Source organism: Hyaena hyaena, unplaced genomic scaffold (genome assembly GCF_003009895.1).
Source record: "Hyaena hyaena isolate Hyena2069 unplaced genomic scaffold, ASM300989v1 scaffold_1447, whole genome shotgun sequence".
Taxonomy (NCBI): domain Eukaryota; kingdom Metazoa; phylum Chordata; class Mammalia; order Carnivora; family Hyaenidae; genus Hyaena; species Hyaena hyaena.
The window spans coordinates 300001-327941 of NW_024082080.1; the positions used below are offsets into that span (position 1 = coordinate 300001).

At 39.7% G+C, this 27941-nt stretch overlaps 1 protein-coding gene across 1 annotated transcript in view; it reads right to left on the reverse strand.

Moving 5' to 3' along the window:
• CCNY (cyclin Y) overlaps positions 1-27941 on the reverse strand; it is an 81520-nt gene that overhangs the window by 42420 nt on the left and 11159 nt on the right. Inside the window, exons 2-3 of the mRNA XM_039223799.1 lie at positions 21064-21098; positions 5306-5406 (exon numbers count right to left, since the gene is read on the reverse strand). Coding sequence (XP_039079730.1) covers positions 5306-5406; positions 21064-21098 — 136 coding nt within the window. The remainder of the gene's footprint in view (positions 1-5305; positions 5407-21063; positions 21099-27941) is intronic.

The window sequence follows — 27941 nt, forward strand, 5'->3', positions numbered from 1 at the left end:
AATAATTTATTAACTAATCCCCTACTATTGAACATTTAAGTTGTTTCTAATATTTTTCAATTATAAATAATACCAAACTAATATTTTCAGAGACAAGTATTTGTGCAACCTATGACTATATTATTTCCATAAGAAAACATTCTGTAATGGGAATAACTCAATCTAAAGTTATTAATAATTGAAGGCTCTCTAAATTCACTGACAAGTATTTTTGCAGAAAAAAATGTACCAGTGTACTTCCCCATCAGTGTCTGTTTTGACCTTACACTTGGTGACACTCACCTTGAATATTCTGAAAAAATGTTCTCCAATTGGATAGGTAAAGTGTACTTGTTTTCAATTTGAGTTTCACCTATCAAACTGGCAGGGTTATTCAGGTTAACTGGCCAAATTTTTAAAATTTCCTCTTTTGTAAGCTGGCTACATCATTCCACTATTTTTGTTTTACTTTAAAATTTATTGAGGAGACCAAAATTTACTTTTTAAGTTTCTAAGAATATTGCTAACTGGCTGCATCAGATTGTGTTCTGGGTAGTTGGAGCACAAAAACTGCCATCCAGACATGACATGGAGGTAGAGAGCTCAGTCCTACACACAGCTTGCTCAGCGCTGGATTTCAAATAGCTCAGAGGCTTACCTATGACTACCCATGACAACAGACAAGAAATCTCTAGTCTTCCAAATCCCTCTCCAGATCTATTCATTCAAATAATTTCAGATAAGTGTTAAAAGTCTTCATGAGCAAATGGCAATATATTCTCTTTATCCTAACATACTCAAGAGCATCTAAGCTAATGAAGGAATTGTAACTTGAGTGAAAGGGCTTCAGAATTAAATACTACTACTACTACTACTACTACTACTACTACCACCACCACCACCACCACCACCACCACCACCACCACCACCACCACCAACCATAATAATACTGTTTTCAAGTATACACTAACAGCCTTGATATTAAATGCAGCAGATCTTATTGAGTCTATTTCACAAATGAGAAAAATTCAGGTTTAGACACTGGACATCAGGACTTCTGAATGGTATAATGGTTTTGCTCCCTATTTAGTTCTAACAACTTGCCTTTGGGGAAAAGTTTGAAATTACCACTTAATTCATTTAATAGTCATGCTGTATGACTGCTTTCTAATCTAATGTCAGATTTAGACTGATGTTTCATATGATTTGGTGTAGTAACTACTTTACTCACTTTGACTGATTAAAAAGATAGTGGTTCTTGCCTCCTCCGTGTGGAGTGTGATATAGGAAAAATATCCCTGGACTGGAAGTTGGAACAACCTGGGTTTAAAACCTGGATCCTTCATTTATTATAGTTCATTCATCTCCCAGAGCCTACATTTCTTCATCTATAAAATTAGGACAATGCAACCTATATCACAGAGATGTTATTATAACCAAATGAAATATACAAAAGGATTATTTCAAACATAAAATTCCAAAACAAAAGTCATTATCATCATGGTTATTCCCCTGTCGATAATTTCATATCAAGCATCTCATAATTTCCTTCTACAAATTGAGTTAAAATCTTCAGGGCCCCAAGGTCACTATCCTCCAAATCTCCTGAGCTGACTGCAAGACTGGACATTATCATTGTCTTAGGCCTCGATGAAAAATAGAGCCACACTGTAGGACAATTTCCACTTGAGGTTATATACCAAAAAGTAAGAAACCCAAGCTCAGAATTCACATACAGTACAGTAACACAGGCCAGTTTAGTCGATCATCTTGGAAGAAGTAACTGCTAGGGGCAAAGGGCAGTCAGTTGAAAACTGCTTCAGTCCCACACTTCAGGCTTTGGAGGCCTAGTCAGTTCTGACACGTACTCAGAAAATGGTGAGGGTTCAACAAAGATGGGCTAGAGCCAAACCAGAAGTACATCTGGATCAAAGGGTTGGCTCAACTGCTTTTCCACATAGCTGGGAATAAAGAAATGCTATTTTCTTGACTAAGAAAGCAAAACAGATTTGTGACTGTTGGCACTGTACTTGTAGGAGCCTAGAGCTAAATCAGCAAAGCATGTGACAAGCCTAAAACCTCTGAAGACCAAGAGCTGGTGGGTTCTGCCAGCACTGAGGAGCTGAGCCAAGGATGGAGGCAGGTGGGCAAGCAGCTGCTGTCCAACCCTCAGAGGCCCAGGACCACAGATGATTTGGCCAGCCATGTGAGTGGGGCTCTGCCTGCCCCCGACCCTTTCATCACCATTCCTATGTCCGGTAGGGGATTCTGGCTGGGGGGTCGGGAGGGGAGACAGAGGTCAGCTGCAGAGGCATGGGGGGGTGGTTAGCAAACCCTAAATTCAGTCCCACAGCTGTTGGCATTTAGGGGAAAGATGGGGAAATCCAAGCTGTCAAAACAGAAATCATGCCTATGAAAAGAAAGAGCACAGAATGTGCCAACTTTTGACACTTCAACTTTCCATTTACTGTTAGAACAGCACTCAGCCCTCCATGCACTCCTCAACTAGAATTTGTAAATACATGTGTTCATTTTGGCAGCCCACAACTTAAAGGGGTTTCTTTTAAAATTTAGGTTAGAAATCGATGCTTAGAACTCAAAGGATTTTCTCAAAGAAACAAGGTCGTACTTGGTTTTCAGGAAGGAAGTTCAGCTCAAAGATACTCACCGTGTCCACAATGAAGCTCAACTATATTAATGATTTTGGGGGGCGCCTGGGTGGTTCAGTCGGTTGGGCATCCGACTTCGGCTCAGGTCATGATCTCAGTTAGTGGGTTCGAGCCCCGCGTTGGGCTCTGTGCTGACAGCTAGCTCAGAGCCTGAAGCCTGCTTCAGACTCTGTGTCTCCCTCTCTCTCTGACCCTCCCCTGCTCACTCTGTCTCTCTCTCTCTCTCTTAGAAATAAATAAAAACATTTAAAAAATTAATGATTTTGGTATTTTTAATGTCTGGGGATAGGGGACCAAGAAGAGGCCTTGGGTTTAGGGAAAGCAGAAAAAGCAAAAAAAAAAAAAAAAAAGGAAATAGGGGTTTCCTTTTGATGGGTGCAAGATAAGTTTTAGGCACAATTTTAGAACAGGAGGCATTCAGATTTAGCTTCTTCCTACCCCACTTTTGGACTCTTGTCTCCCTTCTGAGTATCCCTTTCGCCTTACACCTTCAAAGACCCTGGCTGAAGCTCACCCAGGCCTGCTAACACCCTGAAATGTTTTTTACTCTTTAGCTCCTTCATTATAACCCAGCCAAGAGTGAGAAGGATTATAGGGAAGGATTCTGATCTTCCTACTTCAGTTAGGGTCCACCCTGCTCCAAGGCCCAAAATACACATTTGGGGGTAGGGGAGGCAGTTTTAAAAATAAATGAACTACTGACTGAAGGACTCTCACGTTAAGGTAGTGCAAAGGAAGTGTCTTCTGGATCAGGGAAGTCATAGTATCCACACTGAATGTTTTGTTTCAACAGTTTGCTATTTAACTGGGACAGCTTTTCAGCTTTTTCCTCCATGTATTAGTCTATAATTTAAAAGTTTCAAGGAACTTTAGTGGGGGATGGGAGAAGAACTGTCCACTTACATCAGGAGTTTTCAACCTTGGCTGCCTACTACAATCTCCTAGGGAGGATATTAAAAATCCAGATACCAGGGCTGTATGGCGAGACATTAAACTGCTGATATCAGCATGCTTTTCAGCTCCCAGGTGATGCCAGGGTGTAGCCAGGGCTTGGAACCACTGATTTGCACAGCAGAACATTTGTAACTTAGGTGACACTGACATATCCAGGTGTTACCCAGTTTCCCCACTAGGCTCCCAAGTGTCTATATCACAGTCAGTGGCAATTTTAAGTTACCCAAGGGTAAAGTGTTTAGCGAGTAGGATCAATTTTTAAACCCAAGAGCTCCTGACGGCCCTAAGTAAAGGTGCCCTCTGCTCCACTTGGCCTCCCTTGCTGTCAGAGAGGATCCCAGGATTAAAGAGAAGTTAGCAGCTCCTGTTCTGGGCTCTCTGGAACTTGTGCAGATGCCAGGAGCCACATGGTACACAGACCTTCAGGGCTTTCTACTCCTCTCCATAACTACTAGTGATTTACTCTAGAAAATACTTCCAAGAGGTAATGTACTTCCTATGTCCTGGCAGTAAGCCATGGCACAAAGGCAGGAAGTGGCTTAGTCAAGGTCACACACTATGGAGCTCTGACATGCATACCTCTTCCCAGCTGAAATCATGGACTGTTTGGGTTTATGCCCACTTGTCATTTATCAGGCCCTTCTTAAAAGCCAAGGTAATAAGGGAAGAAGCTACATTTCTACTCAGATCTTAGAAAACATGCAACCCTTCAGGAGAGAAGGCAGCTTCCCTCAAGGTGGTTCCATCTTCCATCTCTCTCTACCCCCTGGTGTGGATGCTGTCCACAGAAGACTGCTACAGTCAACGCTGCCTAACTGAGGCTGTGATTTATTGTCACATATGGTCACACTCAGAATAGGGCTTCTAAGTCTGAAAACGTAGGCCACTAAAATGAAAGAATACTTCTTATTTAGAAATTAAAACATTTAAATCATATACTAACCTGGACTGTTGTTAAATGTGTAATTTCTTAAGCACATATAGAAATTAAATACCCCAGGTTTTTGGCAGTTGAACTGATGACCACAAACCTCAGCACATAGGTTCTCTGTGACCTTTCTCTGTCAAAGGTCATTATTATCACAATGCTAATAGAAACATAAAAGAAAAAACAGTGTTCCTTTCCTCTTATCTTCCATTTTAACATTAGGAAACTGAAGCCCAAAAGGGAAAGGATTTTATCCAAAGACTCTCCTTCCTCCCTTAAACCCCCCTTTAAAACAAGGCTACAAAGAGAAGGGTCTTACCTCCCTGTTGTTGAGAGAGTCAGTATCAGAACTCAGATCTTTTGACTCTGGGCAAATACTTGTTCACTATCAGGCCTGGTTTCTACTGTAGCCTCGAGTCTTAAAGGGGACCACAGAAGCCCCGCTTTCTTTCAAAGGTAAAATATTAGCAGAGTTACTCCAGCATGGCTTTTTAAAAAAGTGGGAAGGTAGGAAGTATGCAAAGAAATCAAATATATACTTTGATCTACATTTGAAATAATTTTTAAATTTGCTTTTATGTAACTGGTGATGTGCACAAATATTTTGAACACCCCACATTTTAACTACCAAAGTCACTTTTTCACAGATTTCCTGAAGAGTTAATGGCTTTCTCCGGCCCAATCTTACCACTCTCAGACCCCACAACCAACCAATTAGCTGTCAGGTTAAGGAGTAGAAAAAGCATTCAGTTAAGTAAAACTGTGTAATACCCACCATTTAATTGTATACTTGAGGTTTGGTTGACTGACTGTGCTATCATCTAGGAAAATAGTGGAGCAGGAGCTGTATTTCCTCGCTATTTGTCCTGGAGGATGCTAGAAAACAATGGCAACAAACAAAGACAATTAAATGGAGCTCAAAATTCTTCCAAGAAAACATCATCCCCTTAAACTCAATATCGGACCACAGAGGAAAAATGTGTTAGCAAGAAATATTAATACTACCAGCAAGAACAGTACAAAAATACTCTCTTCCTACAATGAAACTCCTTGTTCTTCCACATGTAAAAGTCACCAAAACCACTGCTAGCCCCAAGCCTCCTTCAGTGGGAGAACAGTACTCTTTTGCAACCAAGCATCAAAGAGTGTTACAGAGTCCATAAAAATCACCTGCCCTGGGGCCTGTGTAAAACAAGAAACTCACTGCTCTGTACATCAGTGAAAGCCTCTAATTAAGGCAGCATATGCATAGAGATCAAGGCCAAAAGACAATTGTACCCATTTTCTCTATTCTTGGAGTACAGCTGATTTGGAGGCCATGGAAAATGCAACCAATGTAAATTTAGATCTCCTGGTTAATCTACTTGAATTTCAGGAAATAAAGTTATAAAGAAAAAAGTATTCCTTTTTTAGGAGCAAAAGACATTTTAAGGGGGATGATTTCTGATACTTTGGAAAATACAACCAATGAATGACTGTCAGGTGGTGCCTGTTCAGTCTTATGATTGTTTTTTCACAAATGTATAAAATATGAGCTCTTTTAAAGAACTTCAGAACTGAGAACTACTTCTGAAAGGTATTAGTAAATAAAACAGAATTTAAATAATACAATGATGACATCTAATTGAATAGTAGGTAGATTTTTGACAATATGTGGGCAATATGATTAGGAGACTTTACTCCAGATAACTCTTGTTCAAAAGCAAGTAAGGAAAAAACAATCACATCACCCAAAAAAGTTCCCATTTGCCTGGTACTATGTAGACAGTCCAAGTGGCATTTCCAGCAACCAATAATCAAATAATCCCTCAGGCATAATAAGATTGTCTGCCTCAAGTACCAAACTGCAAAAAAATCCTCAGTGTCCACACTTTACAAGGAAGCCTTTAAGCTAATCAGAGACCAAATGCCCTATTCCACACTTTAAAATTTACTTCTGATTTAATAAGACTTCCTTTGTAATAAAATTGTGAAAATATGCAATAGCCTAAGACATACAAAAACAATGATATAAATAGAATCTCCCCTCAAAACTAAACAAAAAATGGTAATAGTCATTATTCGAAGTATCCAGTTCCTTAAATCACGGCTAGAGGGCACTGCACTACTGAAACATTATAACCCTCCCTAGTACTGGTTTTATATAAACAGCATGTGGGTCAAAAGGAAATCACCAAAGTCAGGAAATTCAGTTCTTGGTCTTTCCTTCTTAAGTTCACACTGTTCTGTGCCTACATAAGGAAAGGGCACAAAGAAAACTTGCAAAGATCAAGTTACAATTTGCATATCAATTTTAAAATGGCATTTTCACATCCATCAAGTTAATTACAACATTCTCACTAAGACAATCCAAAGTCACTAAAAATTCTTTCTCTTCTTAAGCTTTTATAGCAATCATATTTAAGGCACACAAGACACACTAAAAACTCAGAATGTAATATAGCTATTAAAGGTCTTATGAAATTTTCCTCAAGGGTGCAAAAATCTACAACAAACAAAAATCTCAACAGATACTCTGTTTAACACCAAAATTCAGTAATTAATTGATGTGTTAATGAATTTTCAGAGACACGGGGTAATTTTAGGTATAGTCCCAAACATGAAGCAAAAGGACAACAATAACTCACTTCTTTTTTTGTGTAGTTTCAACTATTCCTTCTCACAGAAATTTCACAAGATTAAAATGTGATGGGAACTGCATGAGCATTGGAGTCAATGAGAGGAGATGAGATGCACTCAGGTGGAAACAGTCTCCCTTCACAGTCTAAGAAACTCCCTCCTGTGAGCCCAGGGACAGGCACAGCCCAGAGCACACAACAGTCCCTAAGGGTCAGGGTTAACTCAAAACCAGCCCCACAGAGCACAGCCTCCTAGAATTCATGGCTGGTGTGCCAAAGCCCTCAATTAGCCAGAGGAACATCAACCAAGTTTTTGAACTACATCTCAGTTTCCAAAATTGAAAACAACTCTTAGGTATTAAGTTATGAAGATTTTTAGGTGCAGGGTGCCTCGTGTTGAATGTCAGGACTACAAGATTCAGATAATGTAAACTTCTCTGGATCTGAAATTCACATCACTAAAAAGCTGAAATAATTAGAAGCCTGTAGCAAAAGAGCTCTGGACTCTGGGGTTGCTTTCCTACTTTGGTTTCTGTTTTGAACCGTTCTGTGAAGCAGAAGGAAGAGACCAGCCAGGCACCAATACTAATGTGCAGCACTACTGTGTGTGTCATGCAACATGGATGGCGTGACATTCTGCAATGCCTCTGAAGCATCGGAGACACATTCACAGAAAAGTGTGTTCTAATTTGTTAAATATTTTTAATCAGCACAGAGTGCAGTCTTAGCATTATATCATATAATATGACGTTAATTTAGTTGTCCCATGATTCTAAAAAGTCAGTATGCTTGCACATGTGTATGTCTGGCACATATACACTCTTCCCCTTGGGCTCCAGTCCTTCTCCATAAATGCTACAGCCATGGTGCGCTGGGGAGCAGAAGGTGAGAGGACAGGCGCTGGAGTCACAATCCCATGGGTGAACCTGCCTTGGCCATAACTAACTCTTTGAGCTGGGCAAGCTGCTTAGCCTGCCTCTTGGCACCTCCGTGTCCATTTGTAAAACAGAGATGAAGATAACAGACCCTACTTCACAGGGTCATTATGAGGAGTAGATGAGTTAATATTTGTAAAGTGCTTAGAGCAGGGCCAGCAAAAGTACATTAAACATGTCAAAAAAGTGATAAGAATGCATTTGATGCTGGTGGCTATTAACATATTAATTAGAAGTATATAGAAGAAAATGACAAAGACAATGCTTTATTGGAGAAGGAAGGGCATAGCAGTATAGTTAGTCGGCCTAGACAGATGCTACCAAGAATGACAGCAATCTTGGTGAGAGAGTAGATGCTATAATGCCAACCATAAACTGCTTGGAAGGGGAGCAGAGAATAGTCCAATTAGCGAGATGCCCAATTACAGGTTTTAAGGAAATAAGTTTTAAACTACTATTCAAAATATTTTGAGAAAGAAAAGTTTATATCTTTGAAAAAGTGTGTATTTTACAAATTAAGTACTAAATATGTAGAATAAAACTTCAGAACTGGAGTGAAGACCATCTAGTCCACCTATTCATACCATGTCCACAGCGTAAAACAACCTATTACTTCTACCATGATCCACTAACACAACTGCTGGACTATATATTTAAGATGATTTTATTGAAGAGTTATCATGCGTCCCAAATAATGAGATTATCCCTTTCTGTGACTCCAATCAGATGTCTGACAGATACAAAGATATATACACACATGAGCGTGCACACGCACAATCTAAGTGTAGGACAAAGAGAAATGGGGGTCCAGCAATAAAGACCTCCTCTTGACCCTCTAACAATGACCAGAAATTCTTCTCCCAAGTATTCCAACCTCCCTCACCACCTTCTCAGTTCCTCTGCCTGTTGCCTTACTCTGAGCTCCCCGCAGGCAGCAAGCGTCTCAGAGAACTGAGAGGCCATCAGGCAAGCAGCCACTCACCTTACTGCTTCTTCCTCCCTGGAAACTGAACCTGTAGTACTGCCTCACTCACCTCCAGTGGAAGACCTAACATTCTCCAGGCCGGGGCTAGTGAATGACTCTACTTCTTCAAATTTTCTAGAAGTTGGCTCACACTCCGCACACAATATCCATTCACAAAGAGCTCCAGGCTCTACTGCAATGAGTACTTTCCAGCCTCGCTCCCTCCCAGCTTCTTTCTAGCATTCTGCTACTCAGACCCCTTTTGTGGACTCCACTGCTCTCAACTCAGTGGAAGGTGACTGTCTTTTAGCCTCTCTGTGCTCTCTCCCCCGAGGGGGTCCTGCTCTATTTCTGTTAGTTCAACTTCCTCCTGCTCTCCTTTGAGCCCCAAATCTCTCCTCTCTGGCTCAGCCTCTCTCCTGAGCTCTCCCCCTAAATGCTCCTTGTAGGGCCTCAAGTGACAAATTAATCTCTTCTTCTATTCAATTATGATGGCTTAAAACCAGAAATCCACAAAATATTCAAGAATATTTTGGCTTTCTTTTGGTCTCCTTGCACCAAGTACTACTGATTCTACCTCCTAACTAACTATATTTCAAAAGCATTTTCCTCTACATCTTTGCAGCTACTAACTGGTATATGAATGGCTTCCATTACTTCTAACCCTTATTACTGCAAAAACCATCCTGCCTCTAGGCTCATTCCTCTCCAAACCAGTCTTCCTCTGATGCTACCGTGATCTTTTTACAAAGCAAATCAGAGTATGTCACCTCCCTACTTAAATGATTCAGAGGTTCTCCACTGCAGAAAGGGGACATTTATCATCTCTTCATCTCCCCAGGTCACCACTCACTTCTTCCTTCCATGTATACTACATTTAGACTTAATTAAACGATGACAGTAACAACAACAGCTTTTATTTAATAGTCATCAAATAAGAGCCAACAGTATTCTGGATACTTTATAAGTATTCATTTACAGCTCACAAACCCCTAGCAAGACAGGCAGAATTCTCATTTTACAGATAAATCAAAGGAGGTGAGAGAAATTCAGTAACATTTCCAAGGTCAAATCTACATTCAAAGCCACATTTGGAAACAAAACTTACTCCAAAGTCCATGCATTCCTACCAAGAGCAGAAAGGAGAGTGCCATCTATTAACAACTTGGCAAACAGGAGCTCATGGCAAGGGCCCATGCCACTGGGCAGTGAAATAATTACATGCTCAGAACACACTGTGGTGCAGCAGTGGCTGGCAGAACACAGGGGCCAAAGTCCTGGCTCTCCTGTGGTCCTGCCAGAAATTGGCTAATGTGGATGAGACACTCCAGGACAGTTGAAGCAAGATTATGGTTGGAGTTTTAAAGCCTAGGGTTCAGGATGTAGCTCTGTCACTGATGAGCTATATAAACTTGGGCAAGTTAGTTAAGTAGGATGATGACACATCCTGGCTTGCTAGGAACAGTCCTAATTTGCCCCCGTTGTCCCCGAGTAACCAATAAAAGCATCCTCTTTCACACTTAGTAGTGTCCCTGTTTGGGCAATAAGTTATAAGGCCACTGTATGCTTCAATGTCTTCATCTATGAAATAGGGAGAGCAGAAGCCACCCCTCATCGTGGCACTGTGAGGGCTCTACCAGGACAGTATGTGGAGTGCTTAGCACACGAACATGCTCAACAAATATTATGAAGTCATTAATAACACTTGGTCTCTGTGCTTTAACTTCCCATTTTCAGTGGTTGGACAAAACTGACCTACTACTTTGTAGGGTTTGTTAAGGATCAAATAAAAATAAAGCATTAAAAAATATGAGGTAACAGTAGTAGAGGAAAAAAGTTGGCAAAGTTTGGGGGGAAAAATGATATAAATGTACTCTCTAAAAATGAAAGTTCCCTATTTTTTTTTTTAATACTAAGGAGAGCAAACCATGACCTTGATTGAGAAGGTTAGATTCTCAAAGCACAGAGAAATGAAATTTGCACCATTATTCCTTTATTAAGAATTAACTGAAGGCCTGATGGGTGCAAACATGTGTAGGAAGAGCACATGAGCGTTGGAAAAAGAGATTGAGGTGGTCACTGCCACCACCTGCCACCACCAGCACACTCACGGTGTGCAGACAGTCTGACAAAATCATGAAGGCAGAGTGTGGTAGTTTCCTCATTGGATTAAGAAAGTATCTTTACCAGAGTCACAGCCAATCCAGAGTGGATACAAGGACATTCTGTACAATTCCCCAGCCCATATAAACTCAGGGCACTTATCCAGGAGCACAGAAGCACTCATAGCCGAGAATAGGGCTATAAGAGAGAACTCCACTGGCATCCTTCCCATACCACTGCAGGTCTCACAGACACAATGACAAAAGAAACCAAAGAAAACAAAGACCCCTCAGCTCTGATCTCAAGGTATTAACAAACTACTATTCCATGGGAAGAAAAAGGGAGACCGAATAGCTTTTGGCAGGATCAATTTTTTTATAGCAGGGTAAGACTACAGGTTCTAAAAGACTAGAAGAAAAAGCAAACATCCATGGAATTAAGAACAGAAGCAGACAAAATCATTCATTTATGAAAGCAGGAAATAAACCAACATTGGATCTCAAGAACAAAAACTGGGCAAATGCCAACACTGAGGTCAAATTTTGCTCTATTGTGAGTCATGCATGCTGTCACCACAAAATAATTATATTCATAATGTACTTCACACCTAGGTCAAATCACGGCTTTATTATACCTCAGTGTACTGACTCTACAAAGAGAAGTACTTTTTCTCATTAAAGTTCTGGCTGTGATGCAAAATGCGGAACTATAATCCTTTAGACCTGGCATCATCTGAGGTAGAGGGGTCTCCTGACAGCACTGAGGGCCATGCAGGGTCCCCTGCTCCCTCAGGAGGCTTCTGCACACCAACGAGCATAGGGTTTACTTACTGCTTCAGCCACAAAAGAAACTGGTTCATTTGCCAAATAATATTTTTCTGTTACTTCATTTCTTAAAGGTAATGGCATATGTAGTCCAGGCTGTACTTCTGGGGTAGAGTGGGGCAGGAAACGAGCATTTTCCAGAATACTGGGGGTAAGGTAGAATGGATGTTCATCCAAGGTAGGTAAAACTTTAATTTACAGAGAATTAAAAATAGGTTAGGCTTGCCTCAGAATGTAAAAAATTCAAGTTTCTTTCCTGTTTCGTTTGAGCTCACTCTTCTACATAATCAGAAAACTGTCACAGAAGTTCAAATATGCACAATGCAACTATTTAAGGGCCTATACATATCCTATCTCCATTACCATTCATAACAATCTTGTGAGACAATTCTGGGAGACAAGTGATATCATTCCTCTTTATGGGTGACAGAAGCAAAATGCTTTCCCAAATCAGACAAGAACTAGGCATCACAAAGCAGGATGTATCAGAACAATCAGAACTCAGGCCACTTGACTCCTAATAAAGTGTTCTTGTTCTACAGCAAGTTGTTCTTAAGCAACATCCCTTCAGAATTCTCAATGAATGCAGTTATACTGGTAAAAACATTTCTGATTCCAGAAGGTCATTTCTTCTCTTAGGAAAAGTTTAAAAAATAAAAAGAAAGTAAAGAAAAAATAAGAGCTGTAATTTGAAGAAACAAGTAGCTTACTGTTGATCAGAGTTTAAAACTGAATTCCTAAGACTGCAAACACAATGTTAAAATCCAAAGACCAGCTACTCTGAAATGTCTGACAATTCCTCAAAATGTTAAAAATAGAATGACCATATATCCCAGCAATTCTACTCGTAGGCATATGCCCAAGAGAAATGAAAGTATATGTCCACACAAAACTTATACAAGAATGTTCATAGCAGCACTGCTGGTAAGAGCCAGAAGGTGGAAACAACCCAAATGTCCATCAACTGATGACTGGATAAATAAAATGTGGTCTATCCACACAATGGAATAGTCTTTGGCCATAAAAAGGAGTGGGGCTCTAATATATACTCCAATATGGATGCACTCTGAAAACATGCTAAGTGAAAGAATTCTGTCACAAAAGGCCATATACTGTATCATTAGATTTATATGAAATTTCCAGAACAGACTAATCTGTCAAAGGAGCAAGCAGCATAGTGGTTGCCAGGAGCTGGGGGGAGATGAAGAACAGAGAGTGACTGCGAATGAGTGTAAAGGGTTCTTTTGGGGTAAATGAGTATGTTCAGAAATTGACTATGGTAATGGTTGTACAACTCTATGAATATACTAAAAACCACTAAATTGTATACTTTAAAATGGTGAATTTTATGACATGTAAATTATAACTCATAAAGCTTTTTAAAAAATAATTATTTATTAAATAAATAAATTTTCACAAAAGGAAACAAATAGTCAAAAGCCAAAAGCAAGAAAAAAACCTGATGGGATGGACCAGAACTGGGTACTAAGGTAGGAGTATGAATTAATGTTTTTTAAAATGTCTCTTTCCTAGTTATGTCTGCTGAGTGGGCCAGCTAGAAGTGCTGACAGTGGCAACGAGTACACATAGAGTCTAGATTCGAGTGTCTAACACTGGCTACCGACTGAAAAAACAAGCCAGGACTCCCTACAGAAATGGCTACTTCCAGGACTGACCCAGAGAGGGACAAGGTGAGCCTAGGATATCTTACTGTGCCAAAAATTTGGCAAGGGCTTTATTATTTATTATTTCCTTGCCCAAAAAGGAAAAGGAAAAGAAAAAGAAGAAGAAAAAAGAAAAAGAAAAAGAGAGAGAGAAAGAAAGAACAAATGAAAGAAAGAAAAAGGAAGGAAGGAAGGAAGGAAGGAAGGAAGGAAGGAAGGAAGGAAGGAAGGAAGGACGGACAAAATGATAGGGGCATGCCACATGAACACAAAGTCAGTTTGAAAAGCTTGCCACTGGACAAATCTAGGGAAATGTGAGCATCAAAATAATTGAAGACAGGAATGGCTATAAATCACTGAAAAAAACCAGAAATCCAGAAGTCCATATTAAAGATGGATGGATGGTAGAATAGGCAGATGGAAAAACAAGGCTCCCCCTGAGGACAGAATGATGACTGCCTCATCACTGAGGAGGAGGCAGTGGAGCTGGAAAATTAGCATTTTGTAACCAAAATATAAAGACTGGTTCAAGCAAGAATGATCAATAGATGTTAAACAGGGGATGGAGATAAGAAGCAAGATGTTTGCATGGCCCACAGACTGCTTATTAGTTGGCAGGAGAAAAGCAGTTTAAATATATGGTAGAGAATCTGGACAGCATCTTGCAGGGTGATCAGAATCAACATCACCAATGAAGTCAGATGGGTACTGTGTCTCAGATTTGAAGCACTAAGAAGGACAAGGGAGGATTCCATGAAGTATTCTGGCTGCAAATGCTTCAGACAAATCCAAATTGAGAAAAAGTCTGTTTAAAAGGAAAAAAAAAAACTACCTGGCTTTGTATTCTTCAACAATATCAATGCCATGAAAGACAAGGAAAGGCTGAGGATCTCTCCAGATTAAAGGACACGGAAGGCAACACATCAACTAAATGCCATGTATGATTCTGAACTGAAATCAGTACCAGGAAAAACATGCTACACAGGACATTATTATGGGGCCATTTAACACTGCTAGACTATGGTTAGTTAATTAAAAAAAACTTTATCAATCTTAAATTCTTGATTTTGTTTTTTAATTTTTTTTGAGAGAGAGAGAGAGAAGAGAGAAGAGAGAGCGAGTATGCACAAACAGGGGAGGGGCAGAGGAAGAGGGAGAGAGAAAATCCCAAGCAGGCTCCAAGCCCAAGTGTGGAGCCTGACTCAGGACTCGATCTCATGACCATGAGATCATAATACGAGCCAAAATCAAGAGTCAGACACTTAACTGACTGAGCCATTCAGGCACTCCAAATCAATGTTATCACTGATTTTGATAACAATGTTGTAGTTATACAGAGAATATCCTTGCTATTAGGAAATACACAGTATAGTATCAAGATGTAAAGGAAATGATGCAATCTACTCCCAAACATTTGGAAAAAATAATATAGGATAATGATCAGAGGATGGGTAGAAAGTGATAAAACACTGGCCTAAAACCGGTGAATCTGGATAAATAGTATATGAGAATTTATTGTATTATTATTACAACTTCTAGAAGTTTGAAATTTTTCAAAAAAGTTAAATATAAATGTGTGTAAAAGTATATGTGCTTATAGGACTATATAACATAAATAACCATAAAACACATATAACTTTATGTGACATATATATGTGTAACAACATTTCCATAAAGTATAAGAACAGACTGAAGCACAAGGATGCTGGGTGGGAACCTCTGCTTAAAGGGAAGGGGAAAGACAGTCTACTTCTTAAAGGGCTTTTCTGGCAAAGTCCTTGCTCATTCTCAGATTTCATGTTTTTTTCTTTGCTTTCTCTACTCCAGAAGTCTCTAAGCAGGGTGATGAAGTTAAACAAAGAGAGCAAGGAAGTAAAAAAGTGGCAGAGTAAGGAGGGTGCTTGTCTGGCTCATGTGAGGAACAGCTGTGTCCCCTCTACCCTTATTGAATGATAGCAAAGGAACTGGGAAGTCACAGATGGAGGTCCTATAAGAACAGCTCCTTCCATCCATACAGCAATGTCTAAGCAATGTGAAAACAAGATAACCGTGGTTAAGAACTTGTGCTGGCTTACTCACAGATGAGATCCTAACAGTACATACAAAAGATCAGGGTTTCAAACAGAGCAACTCCTGTCGAAAACATGTTGTGAATTTTTTAGCACAAGCCTAACACTGGTTCAGTGGCCCCTTCATTTGTCTTAACAAGGACAATGTAGTTTTCAAAATGACCTACGAAGGTACCAGGGAAGCAATTCTACCAGTCAGCTATATTTGTATAGAGCATTACATTTTACAAGACTTACTTTAATGGTGTTACATAACTAGAGTTAACAGAATGAAGAAAGGGAAGGGTGGGTAGGAAGAAACAGGCAAGAAACAGGGAAGTAAAGGTGTTCTATCGACATAACCAAGACATTCAAAAATGTGACAGCCCACACACACTTCTCATTTGTATCAACATTATCAGTATGTACACATTATTTCTAGACCCTCTAAAAGAAACCTGAGAGAACATAAAAAAGTGTGTTCCCTATTTCAACATTCTTTGTCAAGTGAATGAATGTGTGAGAACCAGAGTATCCTTGCATTAGTGAGCTATAAAAATCCTGTGCTTTGGGGGCGCCTGTGTGGCTCAGTCGGTTGAGCATCTGACTTTGGCTCAGGGCATGATCTCACAGCTGACAGCTCAGGGCCTGGAGCCTGTTTTGGATTCTGTGTCTCCCTCTCTCTGTCTGCTCCTCCCCCATTCATGCTCTCTGTCTCAAAAATAAATAAACTATAAAAAAAAAATTTTTTTAAATCCTGTACTCTTGTATTACTCTAACTTTCCTATAAATTTGAAATTATTTCAAAATGTAAGTTGGATTCTTTCATCTTCCTAGACTTTTAAATTCTTGCTGTGATTAAAATCTTAGTGAGGCTTCTTTCACACCCTCCAAGCATATTGTATTGATGCCAACACAACAGTTACTCAATAAGTTTGTGTTGTATTAGGAGCAAATTTCCCAAAGAGGCAAAACAAGATTAGAACTTTTAAAATTTCAGTTCTTGAATCAAACTCACTTCATTCTTTGATGTCTATGCCTTAACAGATGGAAACTAGAGCCATAAGAGACACTATTTTAGAAGGAATTTACTCTTCTCCCATTCAAAGCTAAAAGGCAGAAATCAATTCAGAATTCTACTACTTACGAGGACTGTGAACTCTCTATAAAAGTACTCCCAAACAAAGTTGACAGAATATATTCCACCCTGATCTTAACAATTATGAAAACACTATATCCATACTCAAAATACCAGAAAGACTTTCATCGGTTTTGGTACTGAACTTGGAAAATTAAACAGAATTTACCTATAGTCCAATAGACAATACCAGTAATAACATTGCCATATTTATACAGTGTTAAAATTAGTCTGCAAATCACCTTCCTTTCCATTATATCATTTGAGTCAGGCAGGCCAGGAATTATAATGATTCTATGAGACCGAGCCTTTTACAAGGCCTCCAGATTATCAGGTGGTAGGTCTAGGACTTGAGTAAAATTCGTTTGGCTCCAAGTCCACCTAAAAGCGTGACTGTTGCTTAACTGATAAATCATACTCTCTAGTTATTTTATTCTCTCACAAAGCTCCTTGATCTATCTTCTGTTTCATTATTAAGACAAATACTGTAACTGTTTTGCCATGAGAGTAAGGTAGGCCAGCCACTCAACTTCTGGTTCGTTCGTTTTACATCTTTTTTTTTTTCTTAAAGAGTTCTTAGAATGATCTATTCACTTTAGGTATGCCATCACCAGGTGGCAAGAGATTAGACCAAAGTAAAAGGGATGAGTTTTCCCTCAGTTTTAAAAGTGATTCCAGACTCCAGACACCTGCAATGCCACTCACAATTTATAATCAGAGATTTTCACATTTTAATGAAAAGATTCATTAAAGTAGCTAACCTTAAAGAAAAAGCAAAGCCAAAACTAGCAAATATTGGATAAGAGCTTTAAATGAAGCTCTTTACCTAACCCTCTTTTAATAACCTAAGTGTCTTTCATAATAAACTTTCCTACAACTGTTATACTAATTACATCTAAAACATAGATGCTGATTAGAATATTAATCTGTATAATTCACCCTGATTTAACTAATGTCCAAAATACCAGGGATCAGGGTGCCTGAGTGGCTCAGCTGGTTAAGCGTCCGACTTCGGCTCAGGTCATGATCCCACGGTTCATGGGTTTGAGCCCCGCATTGGGCTATGTGCTGACAACCAGCTCAGAGCCTGGAGCCTGTTTTGGATTCTGTATCTCTTTCTCTCTCTGACCCTCCTCTGCTCACACTCTCTCTCTCTCTCTCACAAATAAATAAAATATTAAAAAATAAAAATTAAAAAAAAATACCAGAGAGCTTTACCCTTGAATTGTTTCAAGCTTTAAAACTTATAATTATTTTAAAAGCAGCCTCCTTTTACTTATTCCTTTATAACTGTCTTGACTTTTCTGAGCCAATTAAAGGCCCATCTCTCTTCCAGCCTGGAATTCCATTCTCTACTGTAGATCCTTTCCCTGTAGAATGTTCCCAAAGTCTACTCCTCCCACTTACTAAGGTACCACTAGCTAGGAGCCAGAAAAATCTTATTCTTCTCCACTTGGTCAAAGTTATTTCCCTTGTAGTCATCATTATTCAGGAGGGGAGCTGACCACCCCCACCATTCTCAAATGGCTTACCTACAGTCACTGCTTTCATTTTTCTTAAACAGTAGCCTCTTTGTAGATTATCTTAGCAACATGTATTAAGTAGGTTCTTCAGAATGTCAAAGGAGAAATTAAAGAAACAACATCCCTCACAATAAAGCAAATAAAAAGCAAAGAGGTTTTATAAGCAAGGGCAAAGAATAACCATCATTTCACAGTTTAACAACAAATTAGATTACAAACTTTAGTTAAGGCCCATATTCAGAAATGACTCCTATGAACTATCCTATAAAAATTTAATTAATCTCTAACTTCAGATAAACAAGCTAAACCTCCATTCAAATGGGAACTGGAAGGAATTGGCATCATCCTCTGAGAAACAGTATATAGGGATGAGAGCTAAGAGGGGAGTTCTGAAGCCAGATCACCTGGGTCCCAATCCTGGTTCCACTGCTTAACTTTGGCTAATTGCCTTGTGCCACACTTTCTTCATCTGTAAAATGTAAATGATAAAGAGTACCTACCCAGCATGGTTACTGAGTAAGTAGGTTAAACCAATTAGAACAGCCTGGTACAAACATAGTAAAGTACTCAATAGACTGTACTGTTGATGATGACTCATCCTTTGTCTACTGCTCTAACTTATAACACCCAAGTGTCTCAAAATCTGAAAAGCACAGTTGGTTTATTAGCCTAAATGAATCTGCAGTAATTTCACTCAAATGATATTTCAGTTGGTTGGAATGGCATATTCCAATGGCTTTTCCCAGCACAGGCAGAGCCAATATGTTACTTTGCAACTGGTCTATTCATGAACTGAAGGGTTGTGCTGCTACAGAGTCATCTGTTATATAAGACACCACAGAGGTTTCTTTTATATAGGAACAAGTACATGTGAGCAGATTTCAACCACTATGTGATTTCACTCTTTGTATCAGGACATGAGAGGTTTTACAGTAAGGGTCTGAGGGCTGAACTGGGTTTCAACACATAGCCTACCACTCTAATCCACATTCTGAGCCCAAGAGATATTTACTCAGTGTGTGCCATGTCTGTATACAATGCAAAGTGTGATGTTAAGTGGGAGAAAATATAAAGATAGATCTGCAGATTAGCACTATGAGAGCACAACTCTGTCCTGCTAGCCACAATCAGAACGGGGTGGCATGTTCCTCCGTTTTCTTCAAAACACCTTAATACAGCTGCAATGTCAAGGTAGCCTGACTGCAGTATCAGTTCTTCTCTTTCCCTTTTATGTTCTTTGGCAGATATGCTAATGAGTCAGAAAGTATCCAAGAGCATCCAGCAGGCAAATAAATGAAAACTAAGGATTTAGAAAATTAGTTCAAATCACTCATTTCTATGTCCCGGTATATACTGCTTTTTTAAAGAAAGGCATACATTTTCCTTGTGACATAAATGTTAATTTCACAGATGCTTTACGCATTGATGCTTCAAAATTTGAGAAGGCTTTAAGAATCTCAAAAAAAAAACTACTGACATCCTCTCCGACCCTTTGAACACTGTATATGCATATATATATATATATATATATATATATATATATATATATATATACTGACACTGCTTAAGAAGGAATTACCAACCTCCTAACGGCCAAGCAGGGAGCCCCTTGAGAACATGGGCCCAGCTTATGAATTTCTTTTCAACTGCATTTTGTTCAGATTTCCAAAGGTCAGAGAAGGCAGTATTATAGCTGTAAGCCCCTTTAACATAGCTTCAGTGCCACTAACTTCAAAGTTGACAAATGCTTACATGTAGACAGTCTAGAAATTCTGAAAAAAACCCTTGTAAGATCAAATGCATCACTCTTCTTTTCAGCATGAGCATTTATAAGCATACTTATTTTGGTAAATTTTACCTACTTCATCATTCCATACCTCATGGAGACAGTTTTCTTTCCTAAATGAAGAGACATCAGTTTGGAGGGAGAGGAAAGTGGAAGGTCTCCACACTCCTGCGGGGTACAAGCTGGGGTCTCACAAGGTGGGGAGGTGTTAGTGGGAGGGTGACAGGAGTAGAGATGGGGCTAGTCAGTTGCACCTGCTGCTCAAGGAAGAACAACAAGGTATCTCAAAGGGACACTTAATGCCCAGCCAGTGGGGGGATGGAGATACTGCTCAGAATGGCCAAAAGAGGTGAATTTTTGTAATCCTTTTAAAATTAAAGAGTTATCAAGTTTATTCTTCTGTGAACAAAAGAACACACAATCTCTACTAGAGGACCCATAAATAACAACTGAGGAGAGGAAAGAGTGTGTGGAGACAGATAGCCTCTTGGAAACAATTCTGTGTTTATTCAAATAGAAGTGAGTTACAGAGAGAAAAATAGTAACTTGGGAGTGGGGGTAGGAGGAGGAGAGAATGGGAAATTTAAAAGAAGTTGCTTTCATTTGGACCTGCGTGGTATGTGCTGTGGTGTTCACACACATCTTCCCATGAACAACCGCAGTCTGTGGCTTCTGCAAAAACACTTGGGACAATGGAAATACCAAGCCACGCTTGTCCAATTACAAACCAAAGTGAGCATAAGTACATTACAACATTCTTCACATTCCAATTACAAACCAAAGTGAGCATAAGTACATTACAACATTCTTCACATTCTTCCACGTACTGACAAAATACATGAACCATTTGCACCTATTACAGACATGGTTATTTAAGTTCTTTACATGGTATAATCATTATGAAGAACACAAGGAGACAGCTTCACTTACATGGTTAATGAAGAGACTCTTGCGTTTTTCTCTCACTGTAAAGACAAAAGATGCAACAGAAATGTTACATGCCTGCGTGCCAACCCCTTGCATGTTGCTGAGGACTGGGCCTCTTGTGTCACAGTCCCATCCTTTACCAACCAACATACCTAGCTGCTCAATTCCTATATATAAGACAATGTGACCTGTACAAATGCAGATCTGAACTTGGCTAATAGAGCCAAACATATACCCACTGAAAGTATGGCACCCTAACCAAACAACTGCAGCTAGGATTAACTGAGTGGTGACAGCTTTCTAGTAACTAAACAATATATTAGTAAATTTTTCATAAAACCTATATGCATCCATTAATTTAAGATGATTAACCACTAATAAGACTATTTCTAACCCAACCAGACCCATAAGGGTCCCTAAAATTTGGGTGAAATATTTAACAAAAGTACCCATAACACAGAATTAAAACCAGAGAAAGATAATGTACATCAATGGTGCCCTTTATCACAGTAACCAATTACTCTCCACGCTGGGTGCTAATGAATCAAAACCAGGCTTCCGGCTAGGAGGCCTCCTGGAGTGTCCTTCAGTCTCTCTCCCTCAGTAAGGCTGGTAAAACTCACAATAAAAAACAGTGCCCTGGGGTGTCTGGATGGCTCAGTAGGTTAATACACATCGGACTTTGGCTCAGGTCACGATCTTCCAGTTCATGGGTTCAAGCCCTGTGTTGGGCTCTGTGCTGACAGCTCAGAGCTGCTTTGGATTTTGTGTCTCCCTCTCTCTCTCTGCCCCTTCCCCGCTCATACTCTGTCTCTGTCTCAAAAATAAATAAACATTAAAAAAAAAAAAAACCCAAAACACACTGCTCGTCTAAAAGATCATTTCTCCTACTGCTGTCTATGCAGTGTGGCCTACACTGAGCGGCTCAGCTTTCCCTACACTAGACGTCAGTTTCCCAAAGAAGGGGTCCTCAGCACCAAAGATGCAGAAGGGTGACAGGAAGCCCAGAGGATTATTAAAACAACTTGGTATCATTGAGTTTTGCCCCTTCTTTCCTGAACACTTACTTCTGAGGGTACATATTAGTCAGCTGACACCTTTATTGAGTAGGTCATTGTAGAGGACATGAAGAATGGGCCTCCTTCAAGGAGATGACATCCTTGGTCCCTGGGACTCAATAATGCTATCTCAGGGTAGCCTGAAACAATAGGAAACAAATTCACCTCATCTGAGGCGGCCTTTTTTCTTGGCAGGCCATAACCCAAATGCAGAGCCACTAGTTTTCAAAGTCCTTCAGCTGCTCTGACTGAGGGGCCTGTTTTCCTATGTTTACATTCTGTTTTCAATTCACAAGGAAACATTTCTCTTTTCCCAAGAAGTCCTAATATCTATGGAATGACTGCTGTCCCTCTTCCTATCCCAAAGATGTTTGAGACACAAAGCAAAAACCAGCCTGAGGATGCTGCTGGGAGAAGCTGCCTACAGCTGGCATTAGATGGATTCATCTGCAGGCCACTGGCATGCACTACACACAGAACGTGAGGCACCCTGGCTATGCTGGAGACCAGACCTGCACACAGGGAGCTCAGTCACATATACAACAGCAGCAGACTGTGTCTGCTATTCAGAGTGCCGAAGTTCCAAGATTTCTTTTGACCTAATCCCAAATAAGCATCATCCATATGTGGACCATAACAAAAGAAAAGTGAGGATCTAGCAGGAAGCACTAGGTTTGAACTTCCTGGCAAACATACTTTGTGTGCATGTGTGTGTGCACGTGTTCATGTCAATACTAAATTATTATGCATCTAGTTGGGGCTGCTCTACCACATGGGGGTAGAATGACATTTCTGTGGTGGTTTTCCATTGGCTGAAGGCATCTGGAAATGCTTTCTACACAGGCAGTAGACCAACTGGTGTTTCTAGCAAATTTCTTGGGTAATATTTAGCACTTCCTAGGACAACCCAAGAAAGAGGTTTTTGCAGAGCCTTTGTGTCTCCCATCATGGGAACTGCCTCCATGGTCACCTTAATGCCCTGTATCACCCAGCCTCCAGCAGATATAAGATATCCATGCTTCAAGGAATATCAGAGCTTCTTTATGGATGCCACTGGAAAAGTTAAGAATTAATCAAAAACAGGGGAGAATCTTCAATAGTATGGGCTAAAAGTTTTAACAAAGTTTATAACAAAAAACAAAACAACACTAAGCAAGTAGGAATACTGTAAAAGTATATACTCTTCTTGTACATCTTCTACAAAAATAAATCTCAAGGAAAAAATCAGGCCATTTCCGTGAAGCCCAAAGGGTTACAATTAGAACTGTAAAAACCAAACTTCACAGACAATTGTAAAACACCCAAGGATAAGGTATCCAAATCTATTACTGAATTATCTTAGGCCCTCACTGTTATTATACAAATAAATACCTACACATTATACTATTTCCCTCAGAGCAACTGGGCCTGCTGAAATCTGAGTTCACAGGGCTTGAATCATTATTGTGTATTTTGTATTATTTTGTGAGACACTGCTAAGAGCGCTTTGCAAAATCAAGTCTACATTGTATCTGAAAGGCTTTTCCACACGTGCATACCTATGACTGTCTTCTTCCTGATGGAGTGTTTCCTGAATCCCCAAACCAACGGTCAGTCCCTACACAAACAAAACTAACTTCCAGTATCCATGCTTGTACTCGGTGACCCTGGCCATAACTGCCTGGAACCAAGTAGAGAGCCATTCCTAGCTGAGCTAATTCTCTCTCCTGGGAATCTGGAGCTGCTAGCTCATCACTGGCAGCACCTTATTTGAAGGTATGGGGTGGGTGGGATGAAGTACATCTCCTGCTGTGCAGAAAGAGTTAACACAGAAGGTCTGAGTGCCATCTCTGAAACGGCTTGTTTGCAAGAGAGGCCCTAAGTTGGTTGGTATCTGGGAATATGAATTTGGGGAGAGTTCCCAGCATTCTATAACTGTTAAAAATGGCTCACTGCGCAAACAACACAGTTTATGCTGAACACCTGCTTTCCTCCTGGGAGTCTACAATTTTGGCACATACTAGGCAGAGGCTGCCTACTTAACCAGTCCTCAGTAAAAATCCTGGGCCTTGGGTCCTTAAGGAACTTCCTTGGCCAGCACGTGTCATGAGCTATCACTGGGGAATCCTAGTGTATCCTGCATGACTCTATTTGGAGAGAACTCTTGGAAGCCTGTTGCTGGTTTCCTCTGGACTTTGCCCATGCACCTTTTCTTTGTATCGAGTTTGCTTTGTATATGTTCTTTGTAATAAGCCATAGCCTTGAGTATGACTATATTTTGAGGGCTACAACTCCTCTGAGTAAACAAAACTGGGGGCAGGGAGTTAGTCTTGATCTCCAACACAGCTGCCATGCAGAGATGAATGGAGGGCAAGCGGGTGATGAGGGGAAGGTAGGTACCTCCTTAGTTCCTAATGGCTTTTAGTCCTTACTTCCAATGACTTGTAAGGTTTCTCTGATACCCTGGTGCCCTCACAATTAATTATTCCTTTTCCCCTAAGTTAGCAGGGGCAGGACTAAGATACTACCATAGGAGAAAAAAATACTCAAAATAAGTGGAATCTCTTACAATGGTATTACTCAAAAAGATGAATTATATTACCTAAATCTAAATCTGTCTTTAAAACAAATTTGAAACCACTGAGGCCATTACTCAGCTCTGAAATTCAAATGGCTTTTAGACATTTTGTTTTGTGTAATGGTATAAGCAATATGCCGATTCATTTCTGACATTAGCTTTAATCATCTTTAAACCTGAATATTCTTGGTTACTAATAGCCTATCAGTCAAAATCTCTGGAGTCCTCAGAGTTCCTACATAATTGAAAAACTAATAGTCATATTTTGCTTTGCTGGAAAAATAGGTAAATAAAGTGGTGTGGATCAGAAGTCTCACTTTCCTGGGAAAGAAATAATAGCTATCTCCTTTGATCCCATCCATGATGATTTAAGAGAATTTTTAAGTAGCTATTAAAAATAGTCCATAATGACTTAAGTAGAAAATGTATTTGAGGCTTTAAAAATAAGCCATCTAAAATCAGCAGACACTACAGTTAGCATTGAAAGTCTACTCCAGATAAAATGAGGAGAAAATGGCAGAGTCTGCAATCTGAGAGAGCCAAAACTTCACTTGGGTTACTACATGACATTCCCTTGTCACAACGTCACAGAAGCAAAATTTCTTTACTTTTAAAACTACAACCTTCTTAAAAAAAAAAGAAAAAAAGCCTAGTGCCTAATTGCTGAAGATTTAACAATATAAATGCAAATTTTGCTGATCTCTTTTCTAGACAGGCATTTAAAAAATTATCTTGGTTTTCCTTGTTCCATCTCTAAAATAGATCTTCCAATGGCAAGTGGACACAAAATGTAAGGACTCCGTTAAGTCCTAAAATAGGTAATCCAACCTCCTTCCTTTGACAATGAGGAAGCTGTCCACGCAGGCCCAGACAAGGAGTGTCTAGAAGCGGGAAGACAGGGGGTGGCTTGCTGGGTTCCCCAGGCTCCTTTCTCTGCCCTCCCCTCCCTCCCAGGGCAGTTTCACTGCTGCCTGGAACCTGGATGAAATGAGTTCCATTTGACAACAGATAATTAGTATCTGATATGAACAGAACTGAATTATTCCACAAAGAAAAGTTATTTAGCTTATTAATTACTCTGAATGTAAGGGACTGGCAGGCCACACAGGTGGGAGGCCTTGATGATAATGTAGAGAATTACAGAATTTTGTTTTGAGATGTAAGAATGATTGCTGGGATAGCAGAGCCAATTGGGACCACAAAAATCTGGTTCAAAAGAAAAGGATTTTTTCCTTTCTTTTTTCCTGTGGGTAAGCATAGTTCAGGCTTTAAACAATTAAGTTTATATTAATTTTTCCTACAATAAGTTTGAGACTACCACACAATTTCCACAGTTTTCAATAATTCAGTGAATTCAATCATTCACTTAATTCAAAACACAACCACTGAGGCCCAGTAAGGAGCACAGCTCGAAGGCAAATGCAAAGATATTTTGAGGTTCCAGCTCAGAGCCTGCCAGGGACGTAAGTCATGAACACCAATGACGGGCAAAGATTCGTGCCGTGTAGGAACATTCACCCCGCGCTTACGGGCCCTGCACTGGGCATCCTGATGAGGTCAGTACCTGATAAGCCGCCCCTCCTGTGCTTTTCCCAAGAACTCTGCCCTTCTCTGAATTGTCCTACATCGGCATTTATTTTTAAACATGGGTATAGAGGAGGGGAGCATTCTCTACATTCAAAGTGAAATCTAAATAAGCAAGGCAGATGACACAAAAATGAAAAGATAAGAAAAATTGCAGAGACATTTAGGGCAGATCAGCTGTGGAAAACAGAGGATACCAGAAGACAGACTAGGTGGCAGAAGTAATGGCTCTCCATAGGTTAATGGAGAAAACCATTCAAAGATCAAGTGTCCATCTAATAAACTAAATTAACTTTAGATGTTTTCTGTTTAGTTTGGAGAATACTTAGGGCCAAAGGATTTAGTCAGAAGTATAGAAATCTAAACAAAATGTATTCTTTTAGAACTTTGCTGATTAAAAAAGAAACATATGCTTACTATGAAAATATTGGAAAATGTAGAGTAATATGAAGAAAAAAATACAAATAAAATTTAAATTAGGAAAATACAGAGAAAATTAAAGAAAAAATATACAATCCAACAACCCAGAGATAAGAGTATTTTAGTGTGTTTCCTATCAAAAGGAGGTTTTTCTCTATGCACAGGTACACAGATGTGCTATGTGCATTTTTGCATCTTAATATATTTATATATAAACATGTGCAAATATATATGTGCACATATACCAGCACACCGCCCGAAATACTGATCATTTTTCTGCTGGTGTTAGCAGTGTCACTGTATAACAATTCTTTAATACATAAGAGTATTAATCCTTTGTCATAGATATTACAGTATTGTTCCCATTTGATGGATTAATTTTTAGGATCCATTTTGACATAAGTTCTCAATTTTAGGCAATTTCTCCTATTGGTCTTAGTAACCTTACATGCCCCTTTCCCCATTCTGAGATTAATATTCACTTACACTGTTTCTAGATATTTACAAGTATATTCATCACTGTTAACCTACAACTAGTTGATCCACCAGAAGTCTATTCTGGTACATGATGGTGAAGTTAATCACTTGACTTTTTAAAATCTTTATTTATTTATGTACTTTGAGAAAGAGAGAGACAGACAGACAGACAGGCAGGCAGGGAAGAGGAGGGGCAAAGAGGGGGAGAGAAAGAATCCCAAGCAGGCTCTGTGCTGTCACAGTGCAGAGCCTGATGTGGGGCTCAACTTCACAAACCACGAGGTCATGACTTGAGCTGAAGTCAATGTCAGACACTTAACCAACTGAGCCACCCAGGCACCCCTCACTTGATTTTTGAAGGTGAGATTCAAAGCACTACATATAGTTTTATAAAGGGCTGCTATCAAATGTTGGCTGCTATCTGACCTCTTCTTCCAGGTTTGCTTCCAAAGTGTATGGAAGTAACTTGTAAATGAGAGGGATGGCCTATCTGTATGAAGAAATCTGTATCAAGAAATGTGGACAGAAAAAGACAGTGGAACCCAGACACAACCCTACACTCTTCCACTGATAGTCAGTCAGTCAGTCAACACCTCTTCTCCCAGTCAAACCCAGTGTTCGGTGTGAGGTGCTGCAGTCAGCACAAGAAAGGACCCACACCTGAGACATGCTAAGATGGCAGAGACTGAGGTCAGGGAAGAAACTCAATCTAAGCGAGCAAATGAGAACCTACATTATAGAATAAGGACTGCACCTACTGAGAACTTATGCTGTCTTAGGTACTG